Source organism: Octodon degus, unplaced genomic scaffold, assembly GCF_000260255.1.
Source record: "Octodon degus isolate 3935 unplaced genomic scaffold, OctDeg1.0 scaffold00222, whole genome shotgun sequence".
In the NCBI taxonomy this organism is placed as follows: Eukaryota; Metazoa; Chordata; class Mammalia; order Rodentia; family Octodontidae; genus Octodon; species Octodon degus.
In genome coordinates this window covers 566,359-585,855 of record NW_004524798.1, presented here as the reverse complement: position 1 = coordinate 585,855, position 19,497 = coordinate 566,359, and the positions used below count along the sequence as shown (strand labels likewise).

The 19,497-nt window shown below is 47.2% G+C and overlaps 1 protein-coding gene across 1 annotated transcript; it reads left to right on the top strand.

Annotated features, from left to right (window-relative positions):
* Positions 1 to 4,025: 4,025 nt before the first annotated feature.
* On the top strand, positions 4,026 to 11,577 carry Dynll2 (dynein light chain LC8-type 2). The gene is made up of 3 exons (XM_004645267.3): positions 4,026 to 4,305; positions 6,934 to 7,072; positions 9,524 to 11,577. Exons 2-3 carry the CDS (start codon positions 6,941 to 6,943, stop codon positions 9,659 to 9,661), a joined length of 270 nt encoding a protein of 89 aa, XP_004645324.1. The 5' UTR covers positions 4,026 to 4,305; positions 6,934 to 6,940; the 3' UTR covers positions 9,662 to 11,577.
* The last annotated feature ends 7,920 nt before the right edge of the window (positions 11,578 to 19,497 follow it).

Below are 19,497 nucleotides of genomic sequence, written 5' to 3'. Positions count from 1 at the left end.
AGCAGCCAGGAGGTGAGTGATGGAGACACGGTGGGGGAGGCTCCCAGGTTTCTGACTTGTGTATGCATGGACCAAGAGACCATGAGTAGAGGTAAGAAATACGGGAACGGGAACAAGTCTGGAAGAATGACGTAGACGATAGCTAACATCTATTAATCACTTGTACGGCTCAGGCGCCATGTCAAGAGTTTTCATTTTCTAACACTGTGAAGTAGATATGATTCTCGATTTCTAGATAAGGAAAATGAAACTTTTAAGATATTGAATAGCTTGGCCAGACCAGCATAGCTGGAAATAGGTTAGAATCAAAGAATTTTAGCTGTAGGAGCAAAGTTATTAACTATGGGGCGTGTGTGTGTGTGTGTGTGTGTGTGTGTGTGTGTGTGTAGAGTCTCAGAAGCACTCACAGAAAAGAAAAGGGATATAGGTATAAAGGGGGCCTCAGGGTTTAGACCCTGAAGTTAACGAAGTAGACAGAGGGTAAGGGTCCCTTACATGAGAGAAAAATAGCTTCATCTGATTTTTTAAAAAAACGTATTTAGTACAAGGTTTCACTGCACAGATCTGACTTGTAGTGATTCTTCTGTTTTCAGCCTCCCAAGCACTGGGATTACAGGCATGTGCCACCACACCCAGTCTCAGTCATCTCAGTGTGCCCCAGGGGCAGGGCCGGCGCAGCACATGGAGGTCAAACCCCAGTCCCTGCATCTACCCAAGCAGGTGCTTTAATCTGCTGAGCTATTTGGCCGGCCCTTCATCTGATTTTTAAATCAAAAGATATGAATGCTTTCTGAACAACAGAAAGCTAGGCAATCCTAAACAGCAGTGTGAAATAAAGATGTCTACCAAATTAAGCTGACATAATAGTTGTAATAGTGTTACTATACTGCATTTTAATCATCCTGGACAGTAAGCATTGTTCAGAAAATAATTAGTGGCTGGGGCTATAGCTCAGTGGCTTAAGTGCCTGCCTGGCAAGCATAAGAAACATAAGGTCCTGAGTTTGATCTCTGGTACAAAAGAGAAAGGGGGGAGAGAGAGAGAGAGAGAGAGAGAGAGAGAGAGAGAGAGAGAGAGAGAGAGAGAGCAATTAGTATATTAGTTTACCCAACACCTACAACTTAATTTCACTCAGATTCAGAAGATTCAGTCATCCATGGTTAGCCGGCACCAAGGCAGAAATATTGTGGCAGAAGGGTGTGGTTTAACCAAATGCTTAGTTCATAGAAGAAGGGGATCAAGGGATCATTTATGGACCCAAGGTCAATCTCTATGACCTGTAAGACACATGAGGGCTTTCCTAATCCCCTGGCTAGCATTCAAGTTGACACTCCACCTTAAACATCACAATTAGTTCAGGAGTTTCCTAAACTATGTCCCGTGGAACACTAGTTTCTGCAGATGTTGAAAAAAGGACTTCGAGTGTCAGAGAAATTTAGGAAATTTCTGGTAAGGTTTAGATAAGCAAACTCCTGCTTTCTACTTTTTACACTCGTTCCTCATTGTTAGAAGGCATATAATGGGATAACTAAGATGGAAGGCACTGGAAACATACAGCCTGGGCTTGAGTCCTGCCACTGACAAGCTGGGTGATCTTGGACAAGTTACAGAACTCCTGTAAGATGACATTTGCTCACCTGCAGGGCAGAATAGCAATATATTCACTTCAAAAGCCAGTTCCCAGGGTTAAATAGAACTTACTGCATTTGAAATGCTGAGATCAGAGCCTGGCATAGAATGAGGGTGCCAAAAGAGTTTTTATTGTCTATAAACCATAGTATTAGTAACAAGTGTCCCTCATACCCCATGGAGTTTGCTCCTTGTCACATGCACATACACACAGGCTAAGGCTCACATTTCTGAAAAGCCAAAAGTCTTGGCTCTGATTCGTCATTTGAAGCTCCTACTTCTACCCTACTACAACCCATACTGGGAAGGATCGAACTCTTTCCCTATTGTACTCCAGGAGAGGAGGAGTCAGAGAGGAGAAGAATTTATGCCCTGGCAGCATGGCCTTTGAAGGGACATTTGCTGACTCATAATCACCTTTGTACACACTTGAAAAGGTTCACAAAGGTGAACACTGGCCTCTATTGGGATATACAGCTCAACGAGTAGAGTGGAAGCTATATTTTAGCCCTCACTTATTTCTTCAGTTATATGCCCCTGTTACAATGAACAACCTATACAACCACACACACCAGTCCTGACCTTTAGGATTCTTCAGAAGGGGCTGAAAGTTAATGTTAATTTTTTTTTCTTTCTGTATTTTAGGGAAGGGTCTACAGGGTGTTCAGAGTCTCACTACCAGATCGGACTCATAGTGATTTTCTTGTTTACAGCCTCCCAAGTGCTGGGATTACAGGCACGTGCCACTAAGTCCAGTCTCAATTGCTGTCTCAGTGCGCCCCAGGGGCAGGGCCACCATGGCATGCTGGGGTTTGAACCCCAGCCCTTGCACCTGCTTGCAGGAGCTTTAATTGAATGATTAAAGAGTGTATTTTCTCTAAGCTGCCTGTAATACTAGCTCTGCAAAAGCCCTAAGTCAATAAACTCATCCTTGTTTTGCTCCTCCTTCCCCATATGCCCCCCTCCCATTAACAAAGAACTGACATCAGAATAGTTTGGGCAGGCTCAGCCAATGGGGAGCACATCTGTGAGGGGCACAGAGACCCTCAGGTCTTGCCTGATTCTCTAGAATCCATGACTGAGGAGAGAAAAAACAGAGGTCAGAGGGAAAAATTTTCTAGGTTTACCTTGGGACATCATAAACACTAACTTATGATTCTCTCAACCAGAGCAGCTCAGGGTCAGAGCAAGTCTGACTTTCTGACTGTGGTTTTGGGCAATGAAGGCAAACAGAATTTCCACTATGTGGGCAAAATACCTGGTTCCTAGTGAAGACTCTACTCCTTTTAGATTTCCTGTATGAAACACTTGGGGAAGAAGAAAAGTGGGAAAGGGGAAAAATCCCTTTCATGGGGTTCTGGGGGTGGATTGAGCAGTGTGGAGGGCAGCGACACTCTCAGTTTGCAAGTTCACACACACACACACACACACACACACACACACACACACACAGAGTGTTGGGCACCTATGCAGGACCTGTGCCTGGTATCCCTTTCCCTGCTGGGCAAGTCTAGTCTGATTAGTGCTGATCTAGCAAGTGCTCTACCCTCTCTGAACCTTGGTTCCTTCTTTAAAGTGATTCTTTCACAGTACTGACAGGGGGGTTCTGTTCACCCCCAATCTTGTCTAACTGGACAGGTGACAGGATATGGCTTACTTTCACCTTTATCCCCAAAAGAACTCCAAGACCATAAACCTGCGAAGACAGCAAAGGCCTGTGTAGTCTCTAAGACAAAGTTCCTTCTCACGATTCTGCCTCCATCTTTCTCGAAGACAAATACTGACTGGGGCTCCAGCTAGCAGGTGGCCTTCAGACTGAGGAACAAAGGCTTGGTGGGAGGGAGAAGGGACCTAGCCAGAATCTGAGGGGTGGGGGAAATGGGGGTTATTTTATGCATTTACCTCAAAAGGGGGCTGGCTATCCTGTCCCTCCCACAATTCTGGGGGTCCTGAGGGAAAGGGATGTCCTATATTTTCTCCTGAGTCTGGTGATTTAGGTTGGGACTTGTACCCCTTCCCATTCACTCCCTGGGTCTGAAGCCTCCACATCCCTTTCTCTCTCCCGTTTTTGTCCCTGGGATTGGGGTCTCCACGCCCTCTCCTCCTCGTCTCCAGGGCCTGGGCTTTCTGACCCAGGGAAATGGGGTCTGTATTCTTTTCTCCTGTAACGGCCCCAGCTCCCTCCCCCAACGCTCGCCAGCTCTCCTCCCCGCCCCCCTCCGCCCCGAGGCATTGTGGGAGGAAACAAGATGTGGGGCGAGAGCGGCGCGGGGAGAAGCCCGCAGTGCGGGGCCGGGCGGGCTCAGCCAATGGGGAGCTCGAACGGCGGCGCGCGCTGCAGGAGGGGGGCGGGGGCGGGGCGCTATTTCAGGCGGGGCCGCGCGTCGGCCGCGCTCAGCGGCAGAGCGGAGCGGAGCGGTGAGGCGTCTGGGCAGAGCAGGCGGGCCGGCCTTCGGCGCGAGGCGGAGCGCGGGCGGAGCGCAGGCGGCCGGGGAAGCTCGGAGAGCGGACGGCTGCGCGAGCGTTCGGCTTGGGCTGCGGGAGCCGGACACCGCGGCGGCGGCGGCGGCGGCGGCTGCTGCTGGAGGAGGAGCCCAGGGGACCCCGTCCCTGCCTGCGCTCTGCCTCAGCCCCTCGCTGCTCCCCCGGGGCCTGTACGGACTCTGCTCCGTGAAGGTGAGCGGCGGGAGCAGACGTCCCTGGGCGGCCGGCCTGCGTCCTTCGCGGGTGGCCCCTTCGCCTTCGCCGCGCCCTGCCGTGCCCCAGGCCGGAGCGAGCGAGCCCCGCCGCGCGCCCCCGGCGCCTCTCCCCGCCTGCACGGCCAGCCTGCGCCACCTCGAGCCCTGGTGACCCTTGTGGCGCCGCCGGAGGCCCCGGATTGCGGAGCTGCTAAGCCTCCTCCCGGGGAGTCTCCCTTCGCGGCGTGTGGAGGCCCCCTCGGGTGTCTGGGGCCAGTGGAGAGGGGGCGGAGAGGGCGCGGGCGTGACGCGGCTCCTTCGCCGCCACCCTCTGGGGCGTCCTTCCTGCGGCGAGGACGCCCAGTCACTCCGCGCCGCTCCAGGCCGGGCGGGGGAGGGCGCCTGACCGAGTGCGGCCTGCGGACCTGGCCGGGCGGCAAGGGCTGGAGTGGGGAGGAGGGGACGGCTCATTCCCTGGTGGTGCCCTGGGGGCCGCAGCTTCCGGGAGGACGAGATGGCGCAGGGTACCGTCCCCTTGGAGACCTGGAAGGAAGAAACGAGAGCATTTGTGTGTTTGCGAATGGGAAAGACTCATTCAAAAGGTTGGCTTTCTTTTTTGGTCGCAAAACCGGAGAAAGGATGGGAACTGCCCCGGAGTGCCTCTTTTCCCTTTTTTAAAGTGTTCGTGACCGAGGCGACTGGCTGGGGCCCTCAGGCTATCCTAGTATCCCGAGGCTCGGGGGTTTTTCCCCCCTCCCAGGAGGGAGGAACTAGTCTGGGAATCTCTATTCTTTTTTCACCGGTACCTTGGACAGGGGTGGTTAGGGCTGAGCCTTAACTCCGCTCGGGTGCCGGGTGCCGGGTGCCGGGTGCCGGGTGCCGGGTGCCGGGTGCCGGAGAGGCCAGGGGTGAAGAATCGTGGCATTGTAGTCACAAGACCATTATGTAACTGCAGGCTCTCTCCTGGAGAGTAAGGTGGCTTTTAATTACTGTGACAGAGTTGTTCCGTAGGACTTTGGGAATGAGGCAGTGGAGCAGGTGAGCTACTGGCAAAATGGTGCCGTTTTCTTACTTTGACTACCGTTGTCTGTACAAGGTCCCACCCCCACCGATGGATTTGTAAACAGTGCCCCCTTCTGAGTGGTAATCTGGAATAGGCCACCAGGTGACACTATGTTTCTTCATTTATACAAAGCCTTATAATATCTTTTTGTACTGCTGTCGTACCTTTGCTCAGAAACCATTGAGGGGTTTTTTGTTTGTTTTTTAATGACAAGGTCATATAGTTAGTCAGGCCTTGGGGACAGGTTTCACCTGATCTTTTCTCAGCACCTGAGGGCCCTCAGAGACTCCTTCAGACTCAGACTTTTCCTTTCTGGGGTTTGGGGTAGAGAGTACTGATCTACTCACCCTTTGCTGTGGCAGTGACTGCTGAAGTGGAGGCAACCCTACTTAGTTTGACAGTGCCAGGTGAAGGTGCCTTGGATCCAGGCAAGAGACTAAAGGGCTGCAGGACACAGATGCATTTTGTACAACTGGTGCAGGCTGAAATAATGTTCTTGACTTCTGCTTTTCCTTTCATCTACCCTGAGTATAGACTTAGATCAAAGTGGCTTGAAATGCTATGGGGCATCTGACCTGGAGCAAACAGCACCTATCCAAGAGATCTTGTGTAGCAGGTCCAGACAGTATCTTTTATCCATTAGGCTGGGTGACATGCATCATAGTGCTTTGGAGGTGGGATGAGGGAGATTGTTACTGCTCTGTGTGGTGAAATGTGGTTGAGAACGGAGACAGGGTTTTGTACCTTATCTTTGTAGGTGCTGTCTTGGTGCTATAATTCTACAGAATGAATGCCATGGTCGGGGTGACAGGCTTTTAAAATAATAACGGTTCTTTATCAGTTGCTTTTTTTTTTAACCCTCCACATCCAGGTTTTTTCCAGGCCTTTGCTTTTATTTAGGGAAAAGTAGGCCTAAGATTCCTGTAAGGAAAACAAGCTATTCTATAACATAATCCCTTATAAGTTGGTACCTTTTGAATGAATAAATTTTACATGAGTCAAAACTCTAGGGAAATAACTCGTTGTTGGACCTGAGTCTAAACTGTGGAGCCTTCAAAAATTACATTGAGCTTAAAGATTGAACATTGTTCCGAGAGTAGGGAAGAAGAGGGAAGTATGAGATGGTGTGGCATGTGTAAATGATCAGCTGAATCTTAGGCTGCCCTAGCTTCTCTACCTCTTAGGGGCATGGCAGCTTGGGGTGTTTGAGTGAAGGCTGTTACTCTTCCCCAGTGGATGTTGATGGCCCAGAAGGTACTCTGCCCCCTTTTTAAATTTGTTTAGGAGACAGACTGGCAACTTTTTCTTTTCTGTGAAGGGTCAACTAGTAAATATCTTAGGTTTTAGGGATCATACATTCTCATAACTGTTCAACTCTATCCTTGTAACTTTTTTTTATCCTTGTAACTTGTTCTTACAGAATTTTATTTTATGAAAACATGGTAGCTGAATACTTCCTCTTTCAGTATTCCCATCTCCCATTGATGCCTCAGCCAGCCAGCAGCTTATGTTCATTGGCTAGAGTGTGGAGTTGTCAGCTTCACCTCTCTGTTCCTTTTGCAGTGTCACGATGTCTGACCGGAAGGCAGTGATCAAGAACGCAGACATGTCTGAGGACATGCAACAGGATGCTGTTGACTGTGCCACGCAGGCTATGGAGAAGTACAACATAGAGAAGGACATTGCTGCCTATATTAAGAAGGTATTCCCAGAGAGCTGTGGCTGGTGCCCCAGGGTGGGGGTTGGCATCTGTGCTGTACTCAGGGCAGGGACATGCCAGATATATTCCATGCACACAAAACTACAAACTTGCAAAGCAGACAAATAAGGGAATGATTTTTGAATTCCAAAGCATTTAGCTTAGGAGTTCTTGTGGGAGGGTAAGACTTGGCAGAGAAGCTTAAGAATTAAATATTACTGGCCCATTCAGAACTATCCAAGGGATAGTTGAATTATGTATATAAACTTTCAGGAAACTGCATCATTTTAAAGTTCGGTATTCTTGCTGGGCATGGTGGTGCATGCCTAGAAACTTAGGACTCAGGAGGCTAAAGCAAGAGAATCTCTGTGAGTTCAAAGCCAGCCTGATCTATATATAACAAGACCCTAGCCAAAAAAAAAAAAAAAAAAAAGTTGGATATCCTTTTAATAATCTTTGTTACTGCATCATTCCCTTTTCCCAACCATCTTAGGGGAAAAATGGGTTTGAAGATATAAGCATCACTTGGTTTCTGTAAGGAATTAGATCCCGGATACCAAAATCCAGATTCTTATATATCTTCTATAAAATGGGCTAGTACTGCATATAATTCTGTATTATGTCCCAGTCTTGTGGCGCACCCCTGTAAGTGGCAAGAGGATTGCTGTAAGAGTTCAAGGCCAGCATGGTCTGGAAAATGAGTTCAAGGCTAGCCTGAACTCAAAAAAGAAAAAAAAAATTCTGGATTTTATATAATTAATGTAATGGCTACCTAAATCATTACACTGTGTTGTTTAGTGAATAATGACAAGGGGAATAATCTGTACACATTCAGTACAAATATTCCCCAAATATTTATAATTCATGATTGGCTGAATCCATGGATGTGGAGCCCAGAGATACAGAAGAATGATTGTTCGTCTTGTTTGAGACAGGGTGTCTCAGCATATAGTCCAAGTTGGCGTTGAACTTGAAGCCATCCTTCTGCCTCAGCCTCCAGAGTGCTGGAATTAAAGCCATGCACCACCATGTCTGGCCTTGTGTAATTTTTTTTTAGTGGATGACCATTATTGGGGTGGTAGGTTGAGTCCCTGAAAAATATAAGTGAGTGGGTTGGTGGATATGACTAATACTGTGGGGAGCCAGCAGAACCAGAAATACTAAGAAGGGGCTGAATTATTTGGTTCCCAGTCAGAACTTGTCTACTTGAGGAGTAAGTTCCAATTTTTCAAAGTCTCAGTTCATTCTAAGAAGGGGGTGTGAGAGAAGTGGCAGTCTGGTTTATGTATTGGCAGTAGGGTCATCTGTGAGTTTTGTGGACTTTGTTTTCTTGCTCAGATGCATGGGATGAGAAGAGGAAACTAGAGTCCTGAGAAACTTTTCTGTGTATGTGAAGCCAGGGAGTGCAGAGACAGTTGGGACTGCTGTGTGATGGCCTTGCCGTTCTGTCTGAAGAGGAAATGCAGAATTACAGACTCAGCCAGAAGAATCTTTAGATTATCTGATCCAGCTTTCTTGTTTTGCAGACAGGAAAAATGAGACCCAGAGAATGAATGACATGGCTCTCCTGCATTACACAAAGTCTTGATCTAGGATTAAAGCTGGGTTTGGTTCCCTTGTTTCTTAGTATTGCAGTTGTGTGGATTGGGAGTTGTGAGGCAGGCAGACAGGTTGCCTCCTTGTGGAACAGAAAGATGCCCAAGGTCGGCAGCACTGATGGGCCCTTGGTGGAGGGTTGCTGCCCTTTCACACCCATGGCAGGGCAGTGTATCTAGAACTGAGCCTATGGGTGGAACAGTAAGGTCACAGGGAGCTGCCTACCTTGATTAGCTCACAAGAAATTTCCTCGGTGATTTTGTGCCTCTGATAAGAATGAGGGCATTGCCTTGCTGTTGTTGCTGAGGTTCTTGTTCTGGTCCACTTAGGGTGCGTAAGCATTGATTGCCTTTGGTATTAAGTTATGTAGAACTGGTTTCTAATACTTACAGTATTTAGCTCGTTTCTTCTGATGTCTCAATTTTTGGCCTTTGAAAATTCTGGTTTATTAATGGATCTGAAAGTTGGTAGCCAGTGGCTGTCTGGTGGAACAGCCCTTCATCCACCTGGCCTCTCTGGTCACCTCGTTGGAAGAATCCCAAGCTGGCAGAGTGGTGGTGTGAGAGGATGGGGCAGCTGGAGGGAGAGAGATGCTCAGGGTGTAGCTTGCTAGAGGCTTGGCAGGGAGGAATAATGGAGCCTTTGTGGTGTTCTATTATTGATGATGGGGAGGAGTGTCCTAGCCAACCTTAGAACCTGAGCTCAGTCCTGAGGTTCAGGAGCTGAGGCACTGGGGGTGGGGTGGGGTGGTAAGTAAATGTGTGAGTGCTAGAATTGTGGGGAGAGACTCCCACGCTGACTTCTCTTCTTCCAGCTACCCTAATCACCTTTCTTCTCCCCCTTTTATTCTTTTTTTAGGAATTTGACAAGAAATATAATCCTACCTGGCATTGTATCGTGGGCCGAAATTTTGGCAGCTACGTCACACACGAGACAAAGCACTTCATCTATTTTTACTTGGGTCAAGTTGCAATCCTCCTCTTCAAGTCAGGCTAGGTGGCTGTTGGGAAGGTGTCAGTGGTGGCAGCAGCGATGGCAAGCAGGCGGCGTTGCTGGGACTGTTTTGCACTGGGGCCAGCATCAGGATGTCCTCTCCAATGGCTGTGCTACTGCATGGACTGTATACTCGATTTCATGTGTATGTCGCAGTAAACAAAACCAAACTTCTTTCTGTTTAGTTGCCTGGGGAAGAAGGCTGCTTTATGTTTATTTTTCAAGACTTAAAAAAATTTTTTTGGGTTGTATTGCACTAGGAAATTTGTCCCCCACCTCTCTTTTTCTCTTTCTCTCTCTATAGAATAAGAAGCCCTCAACAAAGCCCAAAAGACCAGGAGGGCTGAGGAAAAGAAATAGGTCTCTGGAGGTGGAACTAAAACTGTGCAGCTGCCTTTTCTTGGTGGTGGACGCTGCATGGGAAGGCCAGGGAGGCTCTGAGGGGAGGAGTGTTAGGAATGGCAAGGAGAGAAGGATAGAAAGGAGGGTGAGGGGGTGATCTAGTACCAGGGAGAATATTCCACTGAACTGTGATTTTATGGCTTGGGGCAGAGGGTGGGTGGGGTGGGTTCTTCAGGGGCCCTGGGATGTGTCTGTGGTGTGTGGGAGTGGGGAGCAGACTTGTCTTGCTGTGTTTGTCAGGATTTCTAAGTAAGGGCTGTGTCTTTGTGGATTACCTTCTTTGATTCTTCTTGCCAGAGATTGTGCTAGGAGGATGTTGGGGGTAGAATTAGCTGGACTTTCTATTCTTTTTCTTTACATTTCTCTCTCCTGTCTGCTCCCTGCTTAGCCCTTGGTTTTCTCATTCCTCTGAAGTTCTCTTAGAACAGCCCCTGTTGTTAGTTGGCTGGCAAGGGAATTTCTGGTGACTAGTTCCTTAGTTAGGTCTTGGTGATCAAACCAAATCAATGTCTCCCTTGATTCTTTGTGTTGTATGTGTGCTTATGTGTGTATGTGTGGGTTTGGGGTGGGGGGAGGGGGCAAGACAGATGGAATCTCTAGGGTGTATGATGGGTAGTAGGAAGCACAGTGCTAAGTGGGCCTCTATGTTAAACACCTCTGGAGGTGTCGCGAGGGTGAAGACAAGTGTCACCTCTGTCATTTAGCCCAGACACTAGTTGTCCTCTGGCTGGCTGCTTCCTGAGAAAGCTTTAGGTGAGCCACCCAGGACAAGATGCCTATGCTGCCAATGATCCTGGAGCTGGCTCCTGGTGGAGGGGGAAGTGATTTTTTTTTTTTTGAATGGCTGTAGCCTCCGGTGGGATATAAGGATGGAAATAGTAAAGGGCCAAGAGGGACTTTGGTGGAGCTTTGGAGTTAGCTTGTAGTGATGGAGTCCCAGCTATCAGGAGATGGAGTGAAGCTGTGAGCAAGAAGAGATTCCCGGGAGGATGTGGGGGAAAGCTCATCTATTGATGACATAGGAATGGGGTTGGGGGGGTGGTCATTGCTGATTGAGCTGCTGATTCTCATGACTCACATTCAAAACTCTCATGTGTAGGGTTGATGCTGTGGGGGTGGGGGATCCAGCTCTTTTTTTTTTTTTTTTTTTTCCCCAGTCCATTCTTGGAGCTGGTGGGGAGAAAGGAGAATGTTCCCTCCCCAAACCCTTAGTGTGTGCTGAACTTTCTTTTCAGAATAGGGGAGGGTAGAACCTGGGTTGGTGACTGAGTTCCCTGTATGAAGCCTTTCAGCAGGTTACAAGACTGTTTGATTTTAGGTTTTATTATTATTTTTTTTTATGAATGTCCAAAACTGTGTTTTCCCCTGCCCTTCCAGACTTTGTGTGGCCAGTTGAAAGTGTCTGGTTTGTGTTCATCTCCCTCATTTCTGGAGCAGGGGCTGAGACCCTGCCACATCTCCTATGCTCTGCATCCATGCCTCTTTTGGACATTAAAGGTTGATTGATGCACCTCTGAGCTGTTTGGATTTCTTTGGGGGTGCATAGTTGGCCTGAAGACAGTGGTGCCACACAGTGGGTGGGAATGTAGGTATGTAGGGTGGAGTAGGATGGGAATGGAAGAGGACATTAGGCCGGAGATACTAGTTGGCCTGAAGCAGGATTTATAGGACCCAGGGCCCAAACTTAACACCCTTAGGTAGAGCATATTGAACAGTGCCATTGACCCAAAAGGGTTTCTGGGTCCTACCTGTCTTGGTGGGGATGGCCAGGTAAGCCACATTGGGCAGCTTTGGGCTACTACATGCTGCTGTCCTGGGCTTGCCTAAGCTTGGCTTCTTAGAACCTTCGGCTGAACTTCATAGCCCTCTTCCATGTTGTAGGCTTTCTGTACCCTGGAGACTGGCTCTGTTAAATTCTCTGTTCACTCAAATGGAAAAGCTGGAGCTGCTCAATGGATTGAAAGTGGTTCTGTCTTCTTGGGATTATCCTACTTTTTTAATTGGAGATTCCTGCTTCCACACATACCTCCAGAAGTCAGTAGTGCCAAGACTGAGTGCCCACTTTTGGGAGGATAAGCTTGCACTGTCTCAGGTTGTTGACCATGGTCTTGTGGAGGTGCTGAGGAACTTCATGTACTTAATTCAGTCCAAAACATACTGGGTTTTCATTGGTGGACCTAGAATGCTCTTCACGTGGAATGAGACAGGAAAGTCCCATGCTTCTGTGGCATATGCATTGTAGTAGGTAGGGCAGATGCAGTGTTGAGCTTGCCCCAAAAGTGGTAAATGGGTTATCAAGGGAAAACTGGGCACTGAGCTATTGAGTATTGGAAGTAGGTAGACAGGATTCCTTCAGCTAGAGAGCTGACAAGGTTTGGGACCTCTATCTCTAGGGCAATGAGGTTTTAAGGTATTAAGGGACTATAGAGCCAGCTTCTGCTGCTGTCTTTGCTATGTAGATGAGTAATTTGGCAGAGCTGGAGCCATCTGGGCAGGTAAGGATGCTGTTCATATTTCATCTGGGATGATGAGTGTCTCTGGGGCCAAAACTCATGTACTTCCAGACCTGATGGAAGAGAGTTCGGGTGAGTGTGGACAGTGGGTGCACAGTGCTCACTCAGGACGATAATCGTGCAGGGCTTCCTGGAGGAGACCAGCCCTCACCTCATGGTGTCTCGGGAAGGATGTGAAGATGACCACAGAAGGGGTTGTGTGAGGCAGATGGGAATGGGGAATTCTCAGAGAGGAACGCTGCTTGACTGGCATGGCAGGGAGTGAGAGTATCACTATTCCCATTACTTTATTTCCCTTGTTCTCCAATCTGGGATCTCCATTTAGCTGACCCCAACCAAAAGAGGAGGACAAAGCTGACCCATGGATGAGCCTTCTCTGTGGGGATCAATCCCCTTTTCCTCAGAGAAGAGGGAAGAGAAGGATGCATAACCAACACAAGAGGGAATTGTCTTTTGTCATGGTACAATTGGTTTCTGTCCCCTGAGCCCTATTGGTCTTTAGCCTGGTCTGAGGTGTGACTGTTTCCTAATGTATTTGCTCCTTTCCTTTGTTCAAACATGATGGTTTTCTCCTGACTTCTCACTATTAACTTTACCCACTTTAATCCCCCAGAGTACCTGCCAACCAAGCTTACGTATCTACTTGTCCTCCCACAACTAGAATATAAGCTACATGAGATAATTTTCTCTTTTCTCAATTGCTTTATTTTCAAGCACACAGACCGGTGCCTGTTTTGTCAAAAATGCTTTATAACTAACAACTGATCAAAGCAACAAAGAGAGTGCCTGAGCAGCACCTTGGCCCTAAGAGTCACCTGGCCTTTGTTTTCTTCTCTTCGTCTTTTCTTTTTTTCTTCTGTATTTATGAAAGGGTCTACAGAGTCTCATTACACAGATTGGACTCATAGTGATTCTCCTGTTTTCAGCCTCCCAAGTGCTGGGATTATAGGCACGTGCCACCATACCCAGTCTCAATCACTCCCCCCCCCCCCCCAGGCAGGGCCAGCAGAGCAGGCTAGGGATCAAACCCTGGTCACTGCGTTCTGCCTAAGTAGGCACTTTAGTCCTCTGAGCTAGCTGGCTGGCCCTTCATCTTTTTTTTTTTTTTTTTTTTTTTTTTTTTGACACAGGGTCTCTCTATGCAGTGCAAACTGTAGGCATGCGCTACCATGCCTGCCTGCCTTGAAGACACAGCTGTCCCCCTTGGTGGTTCTTGCTGACCAAGCCCAGTGCATTTCTGCTGCCTGGAAAACAGTGAGAGGGTCACTACTCAGATATGTTCAAGCCTCACCTCTGAGAGAATGTTCTGTGTTCATATGATGTATTAAGGCATTACAGCTCATTTATGTCTCTGAACCCTGAAGAACACCTCTCTGGGCTCAATCAATTCCAAGTCATTAGCCACATTTTGGGATTAAAGCAAACCACAGAGGATGACTTGCCGAAGCCCACATAGCATTGCCAGAGCTCAGCACTGTGACTCAGAAGGCTCTAACTGATTTGTGTATCAGAATTCTACTCAGGAAGTAACCAGTAGAATATGTCTTGTCTATATCTTTCTATCACAAGGAACTGGATTATGCAGTTGGAGCTGGCTAGGCAAGTTCAAAGTCAGGAGGGAGGCTACAGGGAAGGGGAAGCTGGGACTCTCAGGCAGGAGCCGACATTTCAGTCCATGGTGGCATTTCTTTGAGGGAACCTCAGGCTTTTCAGCTGGACAGATCAAGCCCACCCGTGTTACCCAGGACAGTCTCTTGAAGTAAAGTTAACTGACTGCAAATGTAAGTCATATCTTCAGAATACCTTCACAGCAACACCTAAATTCACTCTTTAAAAGTAAGTACTTGAGCCCGGCCAACCTGACCCAGAACTGAGCATCACAGTCAACATCTTGACATCTCCGTAACCACCATTCCCAATCTGCAAACAAAGTTGATAATGCACTCATATGTATGCCTGTTTGATCGTTATTCAGTGTACAACCGATAGTGCCTAACTTTCCAGAAGAGGGTTCAGATTTCCTGAGCAATGTTCACTCTTCTGCTTGATTGTCCAGTAACTTTAATAGTGGGATGTAAAGTTGGCTATTATTGATGTATTTTGTATTTGATGACAAGGAGCTAAAGAAGACAAACAGTACAAGCACATACAAATACACTCATAACAAAGTAAGTGGTAAATGCCCATTGCCCTCATTTCTACACTGGCCCTATGATTGTAGTTGTATTTATAACAACCTTCTTCCAAGACTCATTCTTCATTTCCTTGGCCCTCTTCAGGCTCCTCAGAGCTGGTTGTGGCTCTTTGCCTGGTAGGGTGCCCCCAAACCTCCATTCATGAAAGGGCTAGGATGTTAGGAGTCTTCCCTGAATTGGATCATTACAGTTTTCTACCATGTTTAATCACAGGACATGGTGAAACTAAAAGATGCTCAAAGGGATCCCCTGTATTCTAGATGCAATTTCCTTCTTCCACTGGGCAGGGCCTTCAAGGCTCCAGCTTCTCCATCTACCACTGACAGTTCAGGTACTGTTGGTCTGCCTGATCACGTGGTTTCCATGGCAGAGCAGCTGGTGCAGTGGCCCAGACCTGTGGCAAAGCCTTCTCTTCTGAGACCCTCCCCAAACCAGCAGCTCAATAAACATAGCACACTCAGTAGTGTACCCATGAATGCTAAATACATTCTCTTCACAGTCCAAATTCTATAATCCTAACATTGTTGGAAGCCGAGACAAGAGGACTGCAAGTTCCAGCTTAGCCTGGGAAACTGAAACTCTGTCTCAAGCAAACAGCAACAAAATAAGAAGGATATCGCTCAGTACAAAAGCCCTGGGTACAATGACCAGTATTGGAAAAAGAGTCTAAAGAGGCCCAGCAAATATATGTATCTTTTAAGGTTATATGAAAGAACAGATGCTATGACTTAAGTTTTACTACAGGAGGGAAATTTTGACATGCCCCACACTGCTCGGTCCCTAGAAATTTCACTGATGTTCCCATTTGATTTTTTTTTTTTTTTGAGATAGAGTCTCACTACATAGTTCAGCCTTCAGCTCACCATGTAGCCCAGGTTAGCCTCAAACTCACAGTGATCCTCCTTTTTTAGCCTCCCAAGTGCTGGGATTACAGGCGTGCACCACCATGCCCAGATTTATTTCCTGCCCTCTGAGATGCAAATGTCTTCTTAGTATGCTTATGTTATTTCATGGTCACTAGGTCTGGTCAACATAATGTCAGCAATGTAATAGACCAACATGATGTCCTGTGGAAGGCAGGAAGGACCAAGTTGACATCCTGATGGACGCATGAGGTAGGTCAGTGAGGAGGGCATTGCTGCTCTCGACAGCCAGAAGCAAACCACTCTCGGTAGAGTTTACAAGCTGTCCAGAAAAAGCATTTGTCAGGTCAAAAGCTGTATTCAGATAGCAGGGCATGTGTTGCTAAGGTCTTGTTACAGGGCAGAGGTAGAAGCTTTCAGGTTGTTTATGCAGAGTCTGGACTGGAAATTTGAAGCCCTGAGCTCAGCCTTTACTTTCCTCCCTCTGGTCACCCTTGTGGTCAAGTGGCTAATGGGGCATTGTGCTTGCTGCCCCTGCCCATCCCCACATAAGCACCAGCGTACGCATCATTGGCCCTGGAAAAGATGAAACTTCAATACTGAATGCATGGTTTCTATAGGGTGTGTATTGCTTTTGTACCGTGCAAAGTTGAAAAATGGAAAACTCCTAAGTTGAACCACTATCACTTGGACTCTGCCTTATAGTTCTCTTTTATATTGATTAGTGCTGAGCCATTAACCAAAGGAAATGGCAGAATTGGTGATCTGAGACATCTAAGGTCATGAGAGACATTTTGGCTTCTACTGAGCCCACCATGGGCAACTGAGTGACTTAGGGAAACCTTATCTCAAAATTAAAAAGCAAAACAAAACAACTCTCTTTCTCTCATAAACTTGTGGGAGGATGTGGGAGGATGTGTTTGCTGTGTCAAGCCACTAGATTTGGGGTAATTTGTTCTGTTCAGTAGCAGGTGTATAAAGATTTACATGAATAAGGGAATACATATAAACTGTTAGCACATCATAGAACACCATCATATATGGCAGTTAGATGAGCAGGAGCAGTGTGTCCCAGGTATAGAGCTTTGTCTCTTCCAGGAGACCAAGGAGGAGGAGAAGGGGAACACAGGGACAAGGCCCAGCACAGAACCCTCTCATGTCCCTCTCTGCCTGTCCAGGAGAAATGTGACAAAGACACAGACACAGAAACACACACACATGCACACTCCCCCATTCTTGAACCCACGTCTACTTCCCTTGGGGTACTCTTCTTCATAGAACAGAAAACCAGTATGTAACTAAGAGCTATTCATATGAGTAACGTATACCAGTTGTCTAAATACTTCTTAAGGGGCTGGAGAGATGGCTCAGTGGTCTAAAGCACCTACTTGAAACAAGCTTGGCAAAGCACAGGGACCGCGGTTCGATCCCCAGCACCACATGCCAGCCAGACCCGCCCCCTGGTGGGCTGAGCTGGCCACACACACACACACAGAATAAATAAATGTAATAAATAAAAATAAATAAATATTTAAAAAAAAATAAATACTTCTTAATATTTTCATACCTAGAGGCAAAGCTTTGTCTTGATTACTTTTTGTGGATCTATCACTGTGCGTTCACATAGCTACTCAATGCATATGTGTAGAAAGGATGAATGATTAATAATGTGAGAAACAGCTATTAAACTTAAAATAAATAGCTACTTATGTTGATTGAGCTCACTTCTAGAAATGCACCCAAAAAAGAATGAGATAGCAAGTGGCAGAGATCCAGATATGCTGATGCTGGTTATCAAACTATGACCAAAACCACCTATAAATATGACGTGTGAGTTGGGCATGATGGTTAGGTGTGGTGGCACATGTCTGTAGTTCTGCCTGTATAGTTCTCTTTTATATTGATTGGTGCTGAGCCATTAACCAAAGGAAATGGCAGAATTGGTGATCTGAGACATCTAAGGTCATGAGAGTCCCAATACCCTGAGTGGCTGAGTCAAGAGGATCTCAAGGTCAAGCCCAGACTGGGCAACAGAATGACTTAGGGAGACACCGTAATATAAAATAAAAAGAGCTAGGGATGTATGTGCCACTGTATGAAGGCCCTGTGTTCAATCCCCAGTACACCCAAAAAAAGCAAGTATATTTGGACACAACTATGAGTTAAGAGGATAGAGCTGTTTTGCTGACCCTCAGGGCTGGGAGAGCAGTTACTTTCTTGTGGTCTCATTAGATGCAGAGAAGGTGTGACTTGCAGGTTCTGTGGGGTTTTGTGAATTCTAAAGGAGTCCCATGGTAAGAACAACCTTGTGTCTCACTGTGGTCACCTCCACTTTCCTGGTGGTGGACCCTGGCTGTTTCACGCGGCAGGTGAGGGAGAGGACCCACTGCACCCTCAGTCTTGAGGTCCACCTTCCTCAGCTTCTGGACCTAGCCAGGTGAGAGCATCCCGCCTCTGCAGCAACTCCCCCTGAGCCTCAGTACAAACAACTCCACCACTGCCTCCAGGGAAAGTCCGGGAGCAACAGGACTGGTTGCTTTTCTCCTGAGTGGCACCTGTCCCGGGATGGCCTTTTCCTTGTTCTCCACCCATTCAGAGGAAAAACTCTGAAGGAGACCTGATTGGTGTGTCAGGTGTAGGGTGTGTGGTGTGGGGAGAATCCTTTCGGAGGGAACAAATTTTCAGAGACTTCTGGTGTTGGTAAGTTAATTTTGTTATAATATTACTTAGGTGTGCTGGGTATGGTGGTGCACGCCTGTAATCCCAGCCCTTAAGAGGCTGAGGCAGTAGGATCGCCATGAGTTCGAGGCCAGCTTGAACTAGACAGCAAGACCCTGTCTCAAAAACACAAAACAATCTTTAGTTGTGTAGAAGTACAAAACCAGGTATAAATATAGCATATAGTTCTGACATGACTATGAAATGAAAAGCAAATTTACAATTTAGCTACAAAGAGAACTGCAAAATCTGTGAAATTCAAATGAACAACATTCATGTAATTTTTTCATTCTTACTGTATTCAAGTCACAACTCCTGCTAGGAACAGTGCCAGCTGCCCCCCACAGCCCAGCTCTTCTCCCTGGGTGTGCAGTGCTGGGTGAGACAGATGGATCATTCCCCTCTCCTCTCACTTTTCTGTGATTCGACCCCCCCACCCCAGATCTTCCATCTGAACAATACACCGTGTGGTTGCTTGATTTTCCTGCAGTATGAGCAGATCCTTTAGGTCCCAGGTCTATCCCTGTGGGTCACCCCCACCTTAGCACTGAATAATTAAGGTAGACAGAGCCACCAGTCAGCACCAGTGTGGACACTGGAGTTGGGAGGCAGCTTTTAGTTTTAACGTAGCCACCCAGATTCACCTGTGAATGGTCCCAAATGAAAACACAAGGTAAAATAATTATTTAGGGATATTTTTGTTGTTGATCTATAATGTATTTGCTCTTTCTACTTATCAGCCTAAGATTATTCTAAGAATTCATAACTTGTGACTTTAAAAATCATACCTTTGAGTCAGAGGACAAGGATAAAATCACCCTGGTTTAGTTTTTAAAATAATGTCTATTTTTTCTTAGTACACCTGTGCAGTCCATGAAGTTTACATCATCACAGGGAGCTGGCGCATGTACAAGCACAGTGCAGGGAGGTCAGGTCAGTGACTTGCCTGGTTCTTGGAGATTCTCGCACCTGAGGTTAAAATCAGCTGATGTGAGGGAAGACCAGGAGACTTGGTGATCTCTCCCTGTACCCCTCAGCAGCTCTGGGGATTAATGCATATGCACCAGCAACAGAAATGCCAGGTATTATTCTGGGAGGGCAGGGGACACACGCTTTGCATTGCAGGGCACCGAGTGTACTGTCTGGAC